Source organism: Panthera pardus, unplaced genomic scaffold (assembly GCF_024362965.1).
Source record: "Panthera pardus isolate Hobbes unplaced genomic scaffold, ASM2436296v1 HiC_scaffold_12, whole genome shotgun sequence".
NCBI classification, from domain to species: domain Eukaryota; kingdom Metazoa; phylum Chordata; class Mammalia; order Carnivora; family Felidae; genus Panthera; species Panthera pardus.
The window spans coordinates 113,632,726-113,644,362 of record NW_026526677.1 but is presented as its reverse complement, the minus strand read 5'-3'; the positions used below and the strand labels follow the sequence as shown (position 1 = coordinate 113,644,362).

At 45.7% G+C, this 11,637-nt stretch overlaps 1 protein-coding gene across 1 annotated transcript; it reads right to left on the bottom strand.

Annotated features, from left to right (window-relative positions):
- Positions 1 to 2,124: 2,124 nt before the first annotated feature.
- LOC109257540 (stromelysin-1) lies at positions 2,125 to 10,448 on the bottom strand. The gene is made up of 11 exons (XM_019433700.2): positions 10,176 to 10,448; positions 9,168 to 9,412; positions 8,928 to 9,076; positions 8,678 to 8,803; positions 6,947 to 7,111; positions 6,612 to 6,759; positions 5,549 to 5,682; positions 4,960 to 5,119; positions 3,786 to 3,889; positions 2,364 to 2,518; positions 2,125 to 2,307 (listed from the first exon to the last, which is right to left on the bottom strand). Exons 1-10 carry the CDS (start codon positions 10,278 to 10,280, stop codon positions 2,418 to 2,420), a joined length of 1,437 nt encoding a protein of 478 aa, XP_019289245.2. The 5' UTR covers positions 10,281 to 10,448; the 3' UTR covers positions 2,125 to 2,307; positions 2,364 to 2,417.
- Between the last annotated feature and the right edge of the window lie 1,189 nt (positions 10,449 to 11,637).

Genomic DNA, 11,637 nt, shown 5'->3' with positions numbered 1-11,637 from the left:
CATTGGTTTCCATACGACACCCAGTGCTCATCCCGACAGGTGCCCTCCTCAGTGCCCATCACCCACTTTCCCCTCTCCCCCACCCCCCATCAACCCTCGGTTTATTCTCAGCTTTTTTATTTTTTATTTTTTTTAATTTTTTTTTTTCAATGTTTTTTTTTTTTATTTATTTTTGGGACAGAGAGAGACAGAGCATGAACGGGGGAGGGGCAGAGAGAGAGGGAGACACAGAATCGGAAACAGGCTCCAGGCTCCGAGCCATCAGCCCAGAGCCTGACGCGGGGCTCGAACTCACAGACCGCGAGATCGTGACCTGGCTGAAGTCGGAGGCTTAACCGACTGCGCCACCCAGGCGCCCCTATTCTCAGCTTTTATGAGTCTCTTACGGTTTGCCTCCTTCCCTCTCTGTAACTTTTTCTCCCCCTTCCCCTCCCCCATGGCCTTCCGTCAAGTTTCTCAGGATCCACAGAAGAGTGAAAACATATGGTATCTTTCTCTGTATGACTTATTTCACTTAGCATAACACTCTCCAGTTCCATCCACGTTGCTACAAATGGATACATTTCATTCTTTCGCGTTGCCAAGTAGTATTCCATTGTATATATAAACCACATCTTCTTTATCCATTCTTCGGTTGATGGACATTTAGGCTCTTTCCATAATTTGGCCATTGCTGAAAGTGCTGCTATAAACACCGGGGTACAAAGGCCCTGTGCATCAGCACTCCTGTATCCCTTGGGTCAATTCCTAGCAGTGCTATTGCTGGGTCATAGGGTAGATCTATTTTTCATTTGAGATACAATCGACATACAACATTGTACTCATTTTAGGTGCATGAGGTGAAGACTCCATACTTGTCCATGTTACAAAATGGTCACCACCGTGGGTGTGGTCCACACCCATCACCTCCCACAGTCACTGTGCCTCCTTTTTCCAATGTAGACTCCTTATGTCATGGCCTACCTGGATATCTCACAGACATTTCAAAACTTAGAAAACCTAAGCAACTCTTCCCAATTCTTACCTTTTCCTCACAAAGCTGTGCATCTCCAAGTCGTCCCCCACCTCAGCAAAGCTGCCACCATCTGTGACATTTGTCCTTAGGGTCTAGGAGGCCATCTGGGAATTACTTCTCTTCTCAGCCCCATCGTGAAGTCCTGCTCTCTTCTGTATTCTTGTCTGACTCTGCAGTGTGACTGCTTCAGTCCCAGCCACGATCCCCTCACCTGGTTTCACACCTCCCTCAAAACCTCCCCAGTGCCATTCCCTCAAACGTTCAAAGCAGCCCAAAGCAGAGTAGATCTCCCTATTATTCTGTCAAAGACACCGATGGTTTTCCTTTGTGACTCTTATTACATTGATGGTTGCATGTACATGTTTGTGGCTATCTGCCTATATTTTTTCTTGCTGGATTATAATCTTGATGAGGGCAGGGCTGTGTCCATTTTCTGAGATTCCGATGCCTACAACCCAGCACAGTGCCTGGCACACGGAATATGATCGACAAATTATTCCCCAATGAGCAAGTTAAAGTGTGAGTATGCTCTTACTGTGTGGTTGCCCAGACATGCCACTTAGGGGCAACAAATCTACCTCAGGATAAGCATTTGCCCGTGGACTTCTCGCACAGACAGCCACAAAGTGAGTACAAGAGGATACTTTCATGTGTGGGTGGACATGAGCAGACCACGAGGTCAGGCAAAGGGGCTCCACGGAGGGAACAGATACGTAAAAGGAAAAGATGAAGAGCGGGTGTGTTGGATTTTCTCCACCTGAAAAACAAAGTGCATGAACGAGGTGACTTGTGATAACCGTAGGATCCCGCTTCACAATTTTCTCTAGAGCCTTCCCTGCAAGATCACTTCCCTAGATCCTTCTCCTGGGGTATAGCAGGAACACATACGACGTCTGGGGGGTGGACATAGGGACACCTCTTCGTCGGACACCAGGGGAGGACAAGGGGCACATTGTCTTCAGTTCGGGATGGGCTCATGGTGAGGCTGCCGCATGGAGACCCTAGGACTGACACCACTGGCCAAGGATCTCAGCTGCCTTCTGTTTCGCCCCTACCCCACCCAAGGTTGTGAGGACGAGTCATTCTCGAAGCAAACGAAACAATAAAGCAACTGGCTGATCGTCTTTATTAAATAACAAGCAAACAGTCTATATACAGTCAGTCGTCTCGCACACGAGTGTTCTCCCTTCTCCTGGGGAAGCTGCTCTGTGTGACCCAAGTGCGCACCGAGCAGCCTGCTCGAAGGGCCCGTCATAGGTGAGGCTGACCGGCCAGACACGCAGCTTATACTCGTGCTCTGTCAGTGCATGTGCAGCAGGAAGTGAACCGTTTCGATTCACAAAGACTCAGGTGAAGAATCATCGGCTTCGTTTCAAATGCCCACGTGGTGCTTCTAGACACCTCAACAGTTCAACCAGCTGTTGGTCTTCAACACGTGTGTCACTTTCTTTGCGTTGGGGTCAAACTCCAACTGCGAAGATCCACTGAAGAAATAGTAAAACCCTGGAAATACGGACAAGGGAAATAAGGGGATATCTGTTCAAAAAAAGAAGTTGGCAACATGCAGAACTCAGAATAGTAGATGATGAAAATTACAAAGCGTTTATGGAGTTTCAATATGTGTCAGGGACGATGATAAGCATTTTAGATGATTGTTTTTTCATTGATTTCTGCAACGATCCTATGAGGGAAGTACATCTAAGTCCATTCTATAGATGAGCAGGTGAAGGCTCACAGTCTGCTTGCCCGAGGTCACCCCTGGGCGGGTTGGAGACGGCACTCCATTCCAGCGCAGTCTGGCAGTAAAGCCAGGTTCAGGTCATCAGGTTATTCTGCTCTGATCAGACAAAACTCTCTGCTTCTATGGAAACTGTGATCTCTTTACTTTTGTTTTTCCTGACAGCCCTCCTCCCCTTTCCTCGCTTCATAGCCTGAGGGTCACGTGTGGCCCCAGAGAAGCACAGAAACTCTTTCCAAACACCACAGGACCCTTTACGGCTCTTCCATCATGGTGCTTGGGTTACCTTTCGAGAAGGATCACCAGCCACCAGCCATCTCTCTTTGATTAGGGGGAAAAAATGTATCTTTTTAAAAACTTTGTGCACACACAAAAGCAATGACAGTAATGCCTTGGTTTGTGAGCATAATTTGGTCCAGAATCATGCTTGTAATCCAAAGCAGTCGTACATCAAACCGAACTGCAAGGACCATTGGCTCAGTTGCGATCATATGACATTCGGCATCATGTACTACTCGTATTGCAAGACATCACTCGTGTATCAGGTTAAAATGTATTAGAAATGTTTGCTTGTCTTGCGGAATACGCGCAGAACAAGTTACTCACAATCCAAGGTTTTACTGTATTTGCAAGTGAGCCCTGTGGGCAATGGCTGACTACTCAGGAAAATCTCCCAGCAGGATGGAGGGGAGGAGAAAACCAGCCAGTTAAGAAACTTGGCCACGCCCCCGAGGGGTTTTATAACGACATGGGAATCTGAAAGATAACAGCTCTGGAGGTGAGGAAGTGACTCTCAAGCACTTTGGTTTTATCCACAAGGACAAAATATAGGGATTTGTGTTGATTATTGTTCTGATTCAAATCAACGTACTATATAAAGTCGTCATAGAAGTGGTACAGACCTGGTAATTGAAATCTAGGGGAGGGAGGTGGAAATTGGTTAAAGGAAACCCGTCATCACAAATCAATCCAGTTGCCCTCTTCCCTCTGACACCAAGTGGCCCGTTGCCAACGGAGCAAGTACCCTCTTACCAAATGCTTCAAAAGCAGCATCAACCTTCGAGTCAACCCCTGGAAAGTAGTCTGCTATTTTCTTGGGGAAGTCTGGCTCCATGGACTGTATCTTCTCATCAAATCTGCATCCAGTCAAAGAAACACAGCTCAGCATTGCACGGAGGCCACGTTACCCACATTCTTAAGTCATGTTTGGTTTCATGTGGAATTCTAGTAAACTTTCTAAGTACTGCAAATAAATGTCAAACGTGTTTAGCACTACAGAAATATGGGACTTGAATGGAACTGCACACTTAGTTCTTAGAGCTGTATCTCCAGCAGGACCAGAGTCAACAGCCCGATCTGGAAGATGTTTGTTACCATATTTCTTAAGCCTGGACAGAAAGAACCTTAATCGTCTTTCAACCACAAAGACACGAAGGTATGCATGAACAGGTACATGAAGCGAATTGGCTCATTTATCTCAAATACACATCTCCAGTTCTCTGCCATGCCTGACTCCTATACGTCCTCCCCACCCTGCACATCTGCATTTCCTACGGCAGCCTGTTAGGAAAAGGCAGAGTGGTGACAAGGAAATCACAGTGAATGTGTTTTGGACTCAGGGGCTGGACCTTGGTTGGTCTGCCCAGTTGTGTGGGCGGTCGGCCCAGGAATCAGCCTCTGTGTGAGTCCTGGGTTCTATCCATAAAACTTAAACAGGCAGCACTAATGAGGGGCGGAGCTTAAAGGAAGCCCTTCACAATCATAGAGCAAATTTGGGAAGATGAGACAAACACCCAGGGAGGCAGTGAGTCCACAGGAAAGGAATGCTAAACTGTGGCCTGGATTCTTGAGGCTTCTTTCAAATCCATCTGGGTTTGGAGTCCGGCAGGGAAGGTCCGTAGTGGGGGGCGGGGACTCGAACCAGGACTTTAGGGTGAGTGGGCTGGGGGAGGGGCGAAGGAGAGAAGAGGCCGTCCAGGCAGGTGGGGCAACAGCAGAGGGAAGGTCCAGCCTGTGGCACAAGGGCTCAAGGCAGGAGCGCTTAAGAAATGCCGATTACCAGGCGCTGCTGCGTTGGAAAGTAGGCGTGTATCCGACCTCCTCAGTGAGACGGAAGCAGGGCTGAGAGTGAGGTGGGGGTCCCTCAGGGAAAGAACCTAACGTCCCTAATCAGGCTGCATACAGAGTCATTCCAACTGCGTCTTACCGCCAGTATTTGTCCTCTACAAAGAAGTACGTTTTCTCCTTTTCCTTATCAAAAAGAGCGGCATCTATTTTCCTGACACTCGGAGGAAAACCCAGGGTGTGGATGCCTTTCGGATAACCTGCTTGTACCTCGGTTCCTCTGATGGCCCAGAACTGATTTCCTGTTAAGAAAAATAACTCACGGAATTATTTCATTATTTCTACATTATTTACCTAATTACTTATAAACGCATTTAATTTGTAAAAGTTAAGCCTTTGAGTTTTAGAAATACTTGTTAGCGCCTTTGGTTTTCATAGTAAAAATGTAATCCCCGGCTCAAAGTGGGCATTGAACAACAATGTGTGGATTGAATGAATGAACACAAATCAAAGAAGGGAATTTACAACTCTGAGCCATGTATTTTGCTATGTTCATTTCTATCATTTGTAAAACATAAAGAAAATAACATCCGTTCCAGTTAGTTCTTCATTGCCTGAGAGCAACAATGTAGATACAATTTGTGATAGTAGAGAAAATCAAAGTCCTATTCAATTTTCCTGTGAAAGGGTTTTATTTCAACAAGTTAGAGAAATTATCGTATAATAATTACCTTTGAAAGTGAAAACGATATCCTTGCTAGTCTCTTCATATGCGGCATCCAAGCCCGAAGGTAGAGATGGCCAAAACGAGGAGATCAAATAAAACCCAGGTTCAGGCGTCCTGAGGGATTTGCGCCAAAAATGTCTGCAATATGAATAAAAAGAAATGAAAACTGAAACCCAGACCTTCGCCTGTAGCACATTTTTCTCATTGACCTGCCTCACCCATCTTCCCGCATTCTCTCATCCTCTGGCTGGATGACAGGCAGAAATTAGGTGTACTTCCAATGGAAAAATATGTTTTCTTTCTCCTGGGAAGCCTGCACCAGACCTCCTGGCAAAGAAAAGTGATCCTGTGGCGAAATTAATTAGCCAAGTGTAACCTCTAAATACCTACAATTCATGCACACTGCTGTGTGTGCGACAACATGGCTTACATTTTCTTTTTTTTTAATGTTTATGTATTTTTGAGAGAGAGAGAGAGAGAGAGAGAGAGACAGCACGAGCAGGGGAGGGGCAGAGAGAGAGGGAGACACAGAATCCGAAGCAGGCTCCAGGCTCTGAGCTGTCAGCACAGAGCCTGACTTGGGGCTCGAACCCACGAACCGTGAGATCATGACCTGAACCAAAGCCAGACACTTAACCAACTGAGCCATCCAGGTGCCCCGTGGTCTACATTTCTGAAAAGACAGACCGGTGTGTGCATGTGCGTATCTGTGTCTGTAAGTATTTTTTGGTATATGCATGGAAACCTTCTGGAAGGATGTACAGGGGTCCTTGAGTACGGGGATACCCTAGGGAACCCAGATTAGTGTGGTGAGGGAGACGTGCTTTCTACTTTCTGCCTGTTTGTGCAGCTTGAAATGTTCTCTTAAGTGCATGTGTATCCTGCAGACAGGAAATTATTGATTCAATGTAACACTCTCCTGACTCCATTTTTAAAGGAGGTAAAGATAAAGTTGCGATTCTGAAGTTGGACTTTTGAAAAGCAAGCGTGACTTATAGGAACAACAAGGAGAGGCCAAGAATGTACGTCAAAAGAATAGATAGGGAAATAGAATCTTCTGGTCTGACCTGTCTTTAAAGAACAGGATTTCTCCCCTCAGAGAGCTGATGGCATCGAAGGACAAAGCAGGATCGCACGTGGCTGGTGTCCCAGGTTCTGGAGGCACAGATTCCGTGGGCGCCGCGGGGCCATCAGGGGATGACATAGGGGGAGGTCCTAAAGGAAACAGATGTGGGGGATCAAACATGAGGCGAAATGGGATGCTTCCGTCGATTTCTATGCTTTCCAAACACTCTCTGAGTGCGTTGAGACGAATTGCAAATGCTTTATGCAGCATTTTAAAGCTTTCCCCGAAGACCATGACTGCAAAGCTCCAATGCCTCCTTTTTCCAGCATCACTCACCGTACAGGGACTGGATGCCGTTCACATCATCTTGGGCAAGGTGGAAGCGGGTCAGGTCTGTGCGTGGGTTGTAGACGGGATACATCAAAGCTGTGGGGTCGGCCGAGTGATAGAGACCCAGGGAATGGCCGAGTTCATGAGCAGCAACGAGGAATAAGTTGGTCCCTATTTAAGAAATCATAAATAATAGTTCCTAATCCCTTAAGTACATGTACATCACACAAGTCAGCTGTATTTTATTGGCTTACTTACTGGAAGCACAGAGGGCCTTCTTTGCCTTGTTTTTTGGTTGACTGATCGATTGATAACACACTTAAAGGAAGCCTAGCGTTTTTTAATGCTTCTCATTCTTGAAATCCGTCTTCGAGACAAAATATCCAGTGTGTTCACCTACTGCCCTCTCCCACCTCAGAAGCCTATTTACTTCATGAAAACAAGGTCCTCTTTCTTGTACTCCGGAGGGGAACCAACCCACTTGTTTAGCACATTCATAAATATTTCTCTTCATTTGTCAATGAAAAGCTAAACACTGTCTCAACGTATTAATGTTTGCCAGTTATAGTCTCAGTTAAAGGAATCACAGTTTATTCAACTCAAATCTGAAACCCTAAACAATCATACTTTTGTATGCAGACTGTTGCCTGCATAATTTTTCAACCCCAGGATCATTATTAAGTACACATTGGGTCTGGAAATATTAGTAATGATAATTGTCATAGGGCTTGTTAAGATTGGTCTAAAACATAGCATGCCTAATCATGCCCAGCATTTGTCACAAAAGAGACTTTGACCACACGAACACTAGCTGCATTCATATATTTTTTTCCGCGTATTATTAAAAAAAAAACCCAGGATGCTGACATTGGAAATCGTTGGGTAATTACGTTTGACATGCGAAGTTTACTTTTGCGAGCATTATCTGTGTAACTTGTGATCCTACTAAAGTCCTCATTTGTGACTTTGCAGGAAGAAGTTGTTAATTCGATCAAACCAAAGAAATTTATCCGGCACTAACCTCACATTTGTACTCCCTATAGATATTCTGTTTGCATTTTGATTATAAATCCCAGAAAATTTCAGAGGTTAGTATTATTTGTTTTAGCCAGTTGTTTGAAAACGTTGGAAGTCAGTCCTCAAAGTATACAGCTATGAACTGAGAAATACCGTCCTACCTAAAAAAATTGGGCACTGTATTTGGGGGCTAGTGTCTCCCTTTAGAACAAGTCCCTAAAAACTCCTCTTAACCTAGAGAGAGTAAAAGGCTGATTTACCAGAAAAACCTAAACTGGGACCTCAGTTTCTGGAATTTAACTCCCATCTCCATTTTGAAGAGTATAGAAGACATTTCCCCCAATTTGGATATAAGCACTATCAAGGGCCCATTTTAGCACAGAGGCAAGGCAACACGTGGTCCCTTGGATATCTGCAATTCAACACAATGAGAAAATACTCTTAAGGATGGTCCTAAGATCATACTAGAACCATTGTCCTCAAAGAAGTACTTTAACGATGCCTCCAAAGCGTGCTTACCAAGACAGAGAATAAACTTTTTAGACATCTGAAAGTGTTTTCAATGATGATCAAAACAAAAATACATTCTACTTCTTGAGCCATTTGGAAAATCTAGAACACACCACTTCTCGAAGATTTGTAGCCTCTCAGAATTTTCTAAATCTAAAAAAAACAACAAAAATAACCCACCCAAATCATTCTGAGAGATGTGCGACTCACCTGATGTATCCTTTGTCCACTGCTCATCATCGTCAAAGTGAGCATCTCCATTAATGCCGGGCCCCGGCGCGTAGGCATGACCCAAAACATTTCCAGGTCCATCAAAAGGGATAAAGTCTCCATGATCTGACGGAGAAAGTGTTTTTATTTGAAAGATAGGTAATTAAAATACCTTTGGAGTCTTCCTACCCCCACCCCCCACAACAGCACTACATAAATGCATGCATTTCATATTGTTTTTGGTTTTTACCTCTAACTGCAAAAAAGATCATTATGTCAGCCTCTCCTTCGGAAATCTTGGAGAAAGTAAGTGGCGTCACCTCCTCCCAGGCTTTCAGAGCCTTCTCAAAGGCAGAGTCAACAGCCTCTCTCGGCAAATCCAGTGTGTAATTCACAATCCTTTAAGAAAAAAATCGAAGACATTATTTTCCCCTGCGGTGGTACTTGGTAAAATCGCAGCGTGACGTGAACACCTCTTTGGACCCGTTACCTGTAGGTGAGGTGAGTTTTCCTCCACTTCGGCAGGCCAGGGAAGGTGGTGAACTGGCCCACGTCGGGAACGCCGCACCGGGGCTTGCGTATCATCGCCAGAGTGTCAGGGTCCAGCTTCCCCGTCACCTCCAACCCGAGGAACTTCTGCATTTCTCGGACTTTTTTAACGACAGGTCCGCTGTGCCTTCTTCTGACAAACTGTGTCACATCCTTTGCGAGGTCGTAGTAGTTCTCCAGGTATTGCTAGTGGGGTAGTAAGTATAGTCATGATTTTTAGCCTTTCGTACTAAATTGCAGCTGCAGACTTCATCTCGTTCTGGTATTCCTCCAGCTGGCTAAAATCAAAATAAGTGACATATTCCATTCCATTCTTCAATTACAGATTCTTCCTTGCGTCCGTTTTGTCTCTGTAACCAACTAACGTCTGGAGCTTAGTCTACACCCCAAGCAATGACAATGGCGTGGAAGCTGAGACCAATATCTAATGAACTTCAGGCAGAAACACAAAGCCAAAAGGCTTCTTTGGGCATATTTGTGTTTCAGTTACACTGATTCAAGCCCTTCAACTTTCTACTTTGTGCTTCTCCTGGGGACCTGACTTACGAGAGAAAGTTGGACAGATCTCTGGGTCCGAACACGACACTAGCCATGTAAATACTTAGCTTAACTTCTCCTGGATTAAAATACCTGAAGAAGTTCCATTGCAAGATGCATTTAATTACCCCCTCCTCTTGTACTCTTGCCCCTCGAGCCCCAGTGCTGCTGCTCCCGGGGGGTCAGGATCTTAGGCAAACACCTAAGGTTTCTGGCCTCTATTTGCTCCTGCATGAAAGGAGACACAGTAGGCTGGGGAGACCCCTCCACATCCCACACTTCCTAACCTCCTGTCCCTGAACTTCTCCTCCACAGTGAGCCCGAAGCATCCCGTGTGTTTATGAATGGAAAGCAGGGGTGGTGTTCCCACTCGGCCCTGCCAATGCCTGTGGGAGATGCGTCCATCAATTACCTGAAGGAGGTCCATGTTGCTGTCCTTGTCCTCTGCGGCTCTGTCCACTGGATAGGCTGAGCACACGGCCACACAGAGCAGCAGTAGAGCCGGAAGATTCTGCATTTCCACTGGCTCTCCTTGGCTCTTTGTCGTCTTAGTGCTTTCCTCTCTGCCTACCTTCTCCTGGGTCCGCCGAATGGAGCCCTGACTTTTATAGGGCGACAGTGTTGGTTTAGGTCACCCACAGCTTGACTCATGACTGCTTTCATCCGAATGGCAGCAGGACCCTGTCCAAAAATTCCAAATCCAAAGTAGGATGATACAACCTACTTTACTAATTTCTCTCAACCTTTCCAATTTTGCAAATCAAAACAGTGATTAAGCTCCAGGAAATGCTTCCTGTCTTCGTAAGATGAAAACTAGGGCTTTTTTTTTTTTTTTTTTTTTTTTTTTTTTTATTCTGGAAAGAAAAAGTGACTGGAATTTACTAGACAATTTCTGTTTGCGGTGTTTGAGAGGAGAAATAGGCTGACTCGGTAAAAAGTCAGAATTGAGTAGGACTTCTAGATGCGGTCTTATTTTAAGAAAAACGTACTTAAAATCAAATGTAATGAGATGTGAGTAAATGCAAAGCTGAGCATCCGTAGCTAGAGTCGTATTCGTTTCTGTCAAAACGGAAGAAGCAAGATCTAGAATAAAGCTGGAAGGGAGAGTTCAGTTTTTGAGTCTTTGATTTGAAATACGTGCTATTGGTATCTCCTTGGGTTCCTGAGTTTTTGAGGAGAGAAAGCTCAAGGGGAGGAGAGAACAAAGATCGCGAAGAAGGGAGTGTATCCTTCTCTTCTGGTCTGTGCGGGTCTGTGCCCCGTTTATTGACAGGTGGCCTTCCTGGAACAGGGGCTCTGTAAAAACAGTGGCAGCATCGAATGATTTACTTTGCGCAGGACTGGAATTCTCTGTCGGTATCTCCTACACATTTCTTACTCTCTTCCAATCCCTTTCCCTCCACCTTCCATTCAAATTCGTAGATAGTTTGAACTTAAAAAACAAAAGCCACCCTGAATGGTCTCCCCAGGGTGCTCACCTGTTTTTTCTCTCTTCTTCCCTTTCTCTCCCTTCCCCTCCCCTGCCTTCCTCTCACTCCTCTTCTGTGACCTGCGGAGGGCTGCTCACATGGGCTGTGTAACAGGTGCTCCTCTGGAAGACAGGAGACATCCCCGGGGGGAGACCTCCGGCCCCCTCTCCCCGGCCCACCCACCTCCCTTATCGAAAGGGAGTGCAAACCCTAGAGGGCGAAATTCACAGTTGCTAAACGTTGGCTGAGGGCACATTTTATCCGTCACCACACTTTGGTTTTCCTTTGTCTGCTTGCCTATCCGCTGGCCACGCGACAGACGGCCGGCCAGTGCGAACCTGTGAAATGACCCACGTGCTGTCCGTGTCCAGAACATTCAGTAAGGGCAAGGGCTGCTCTCGATGC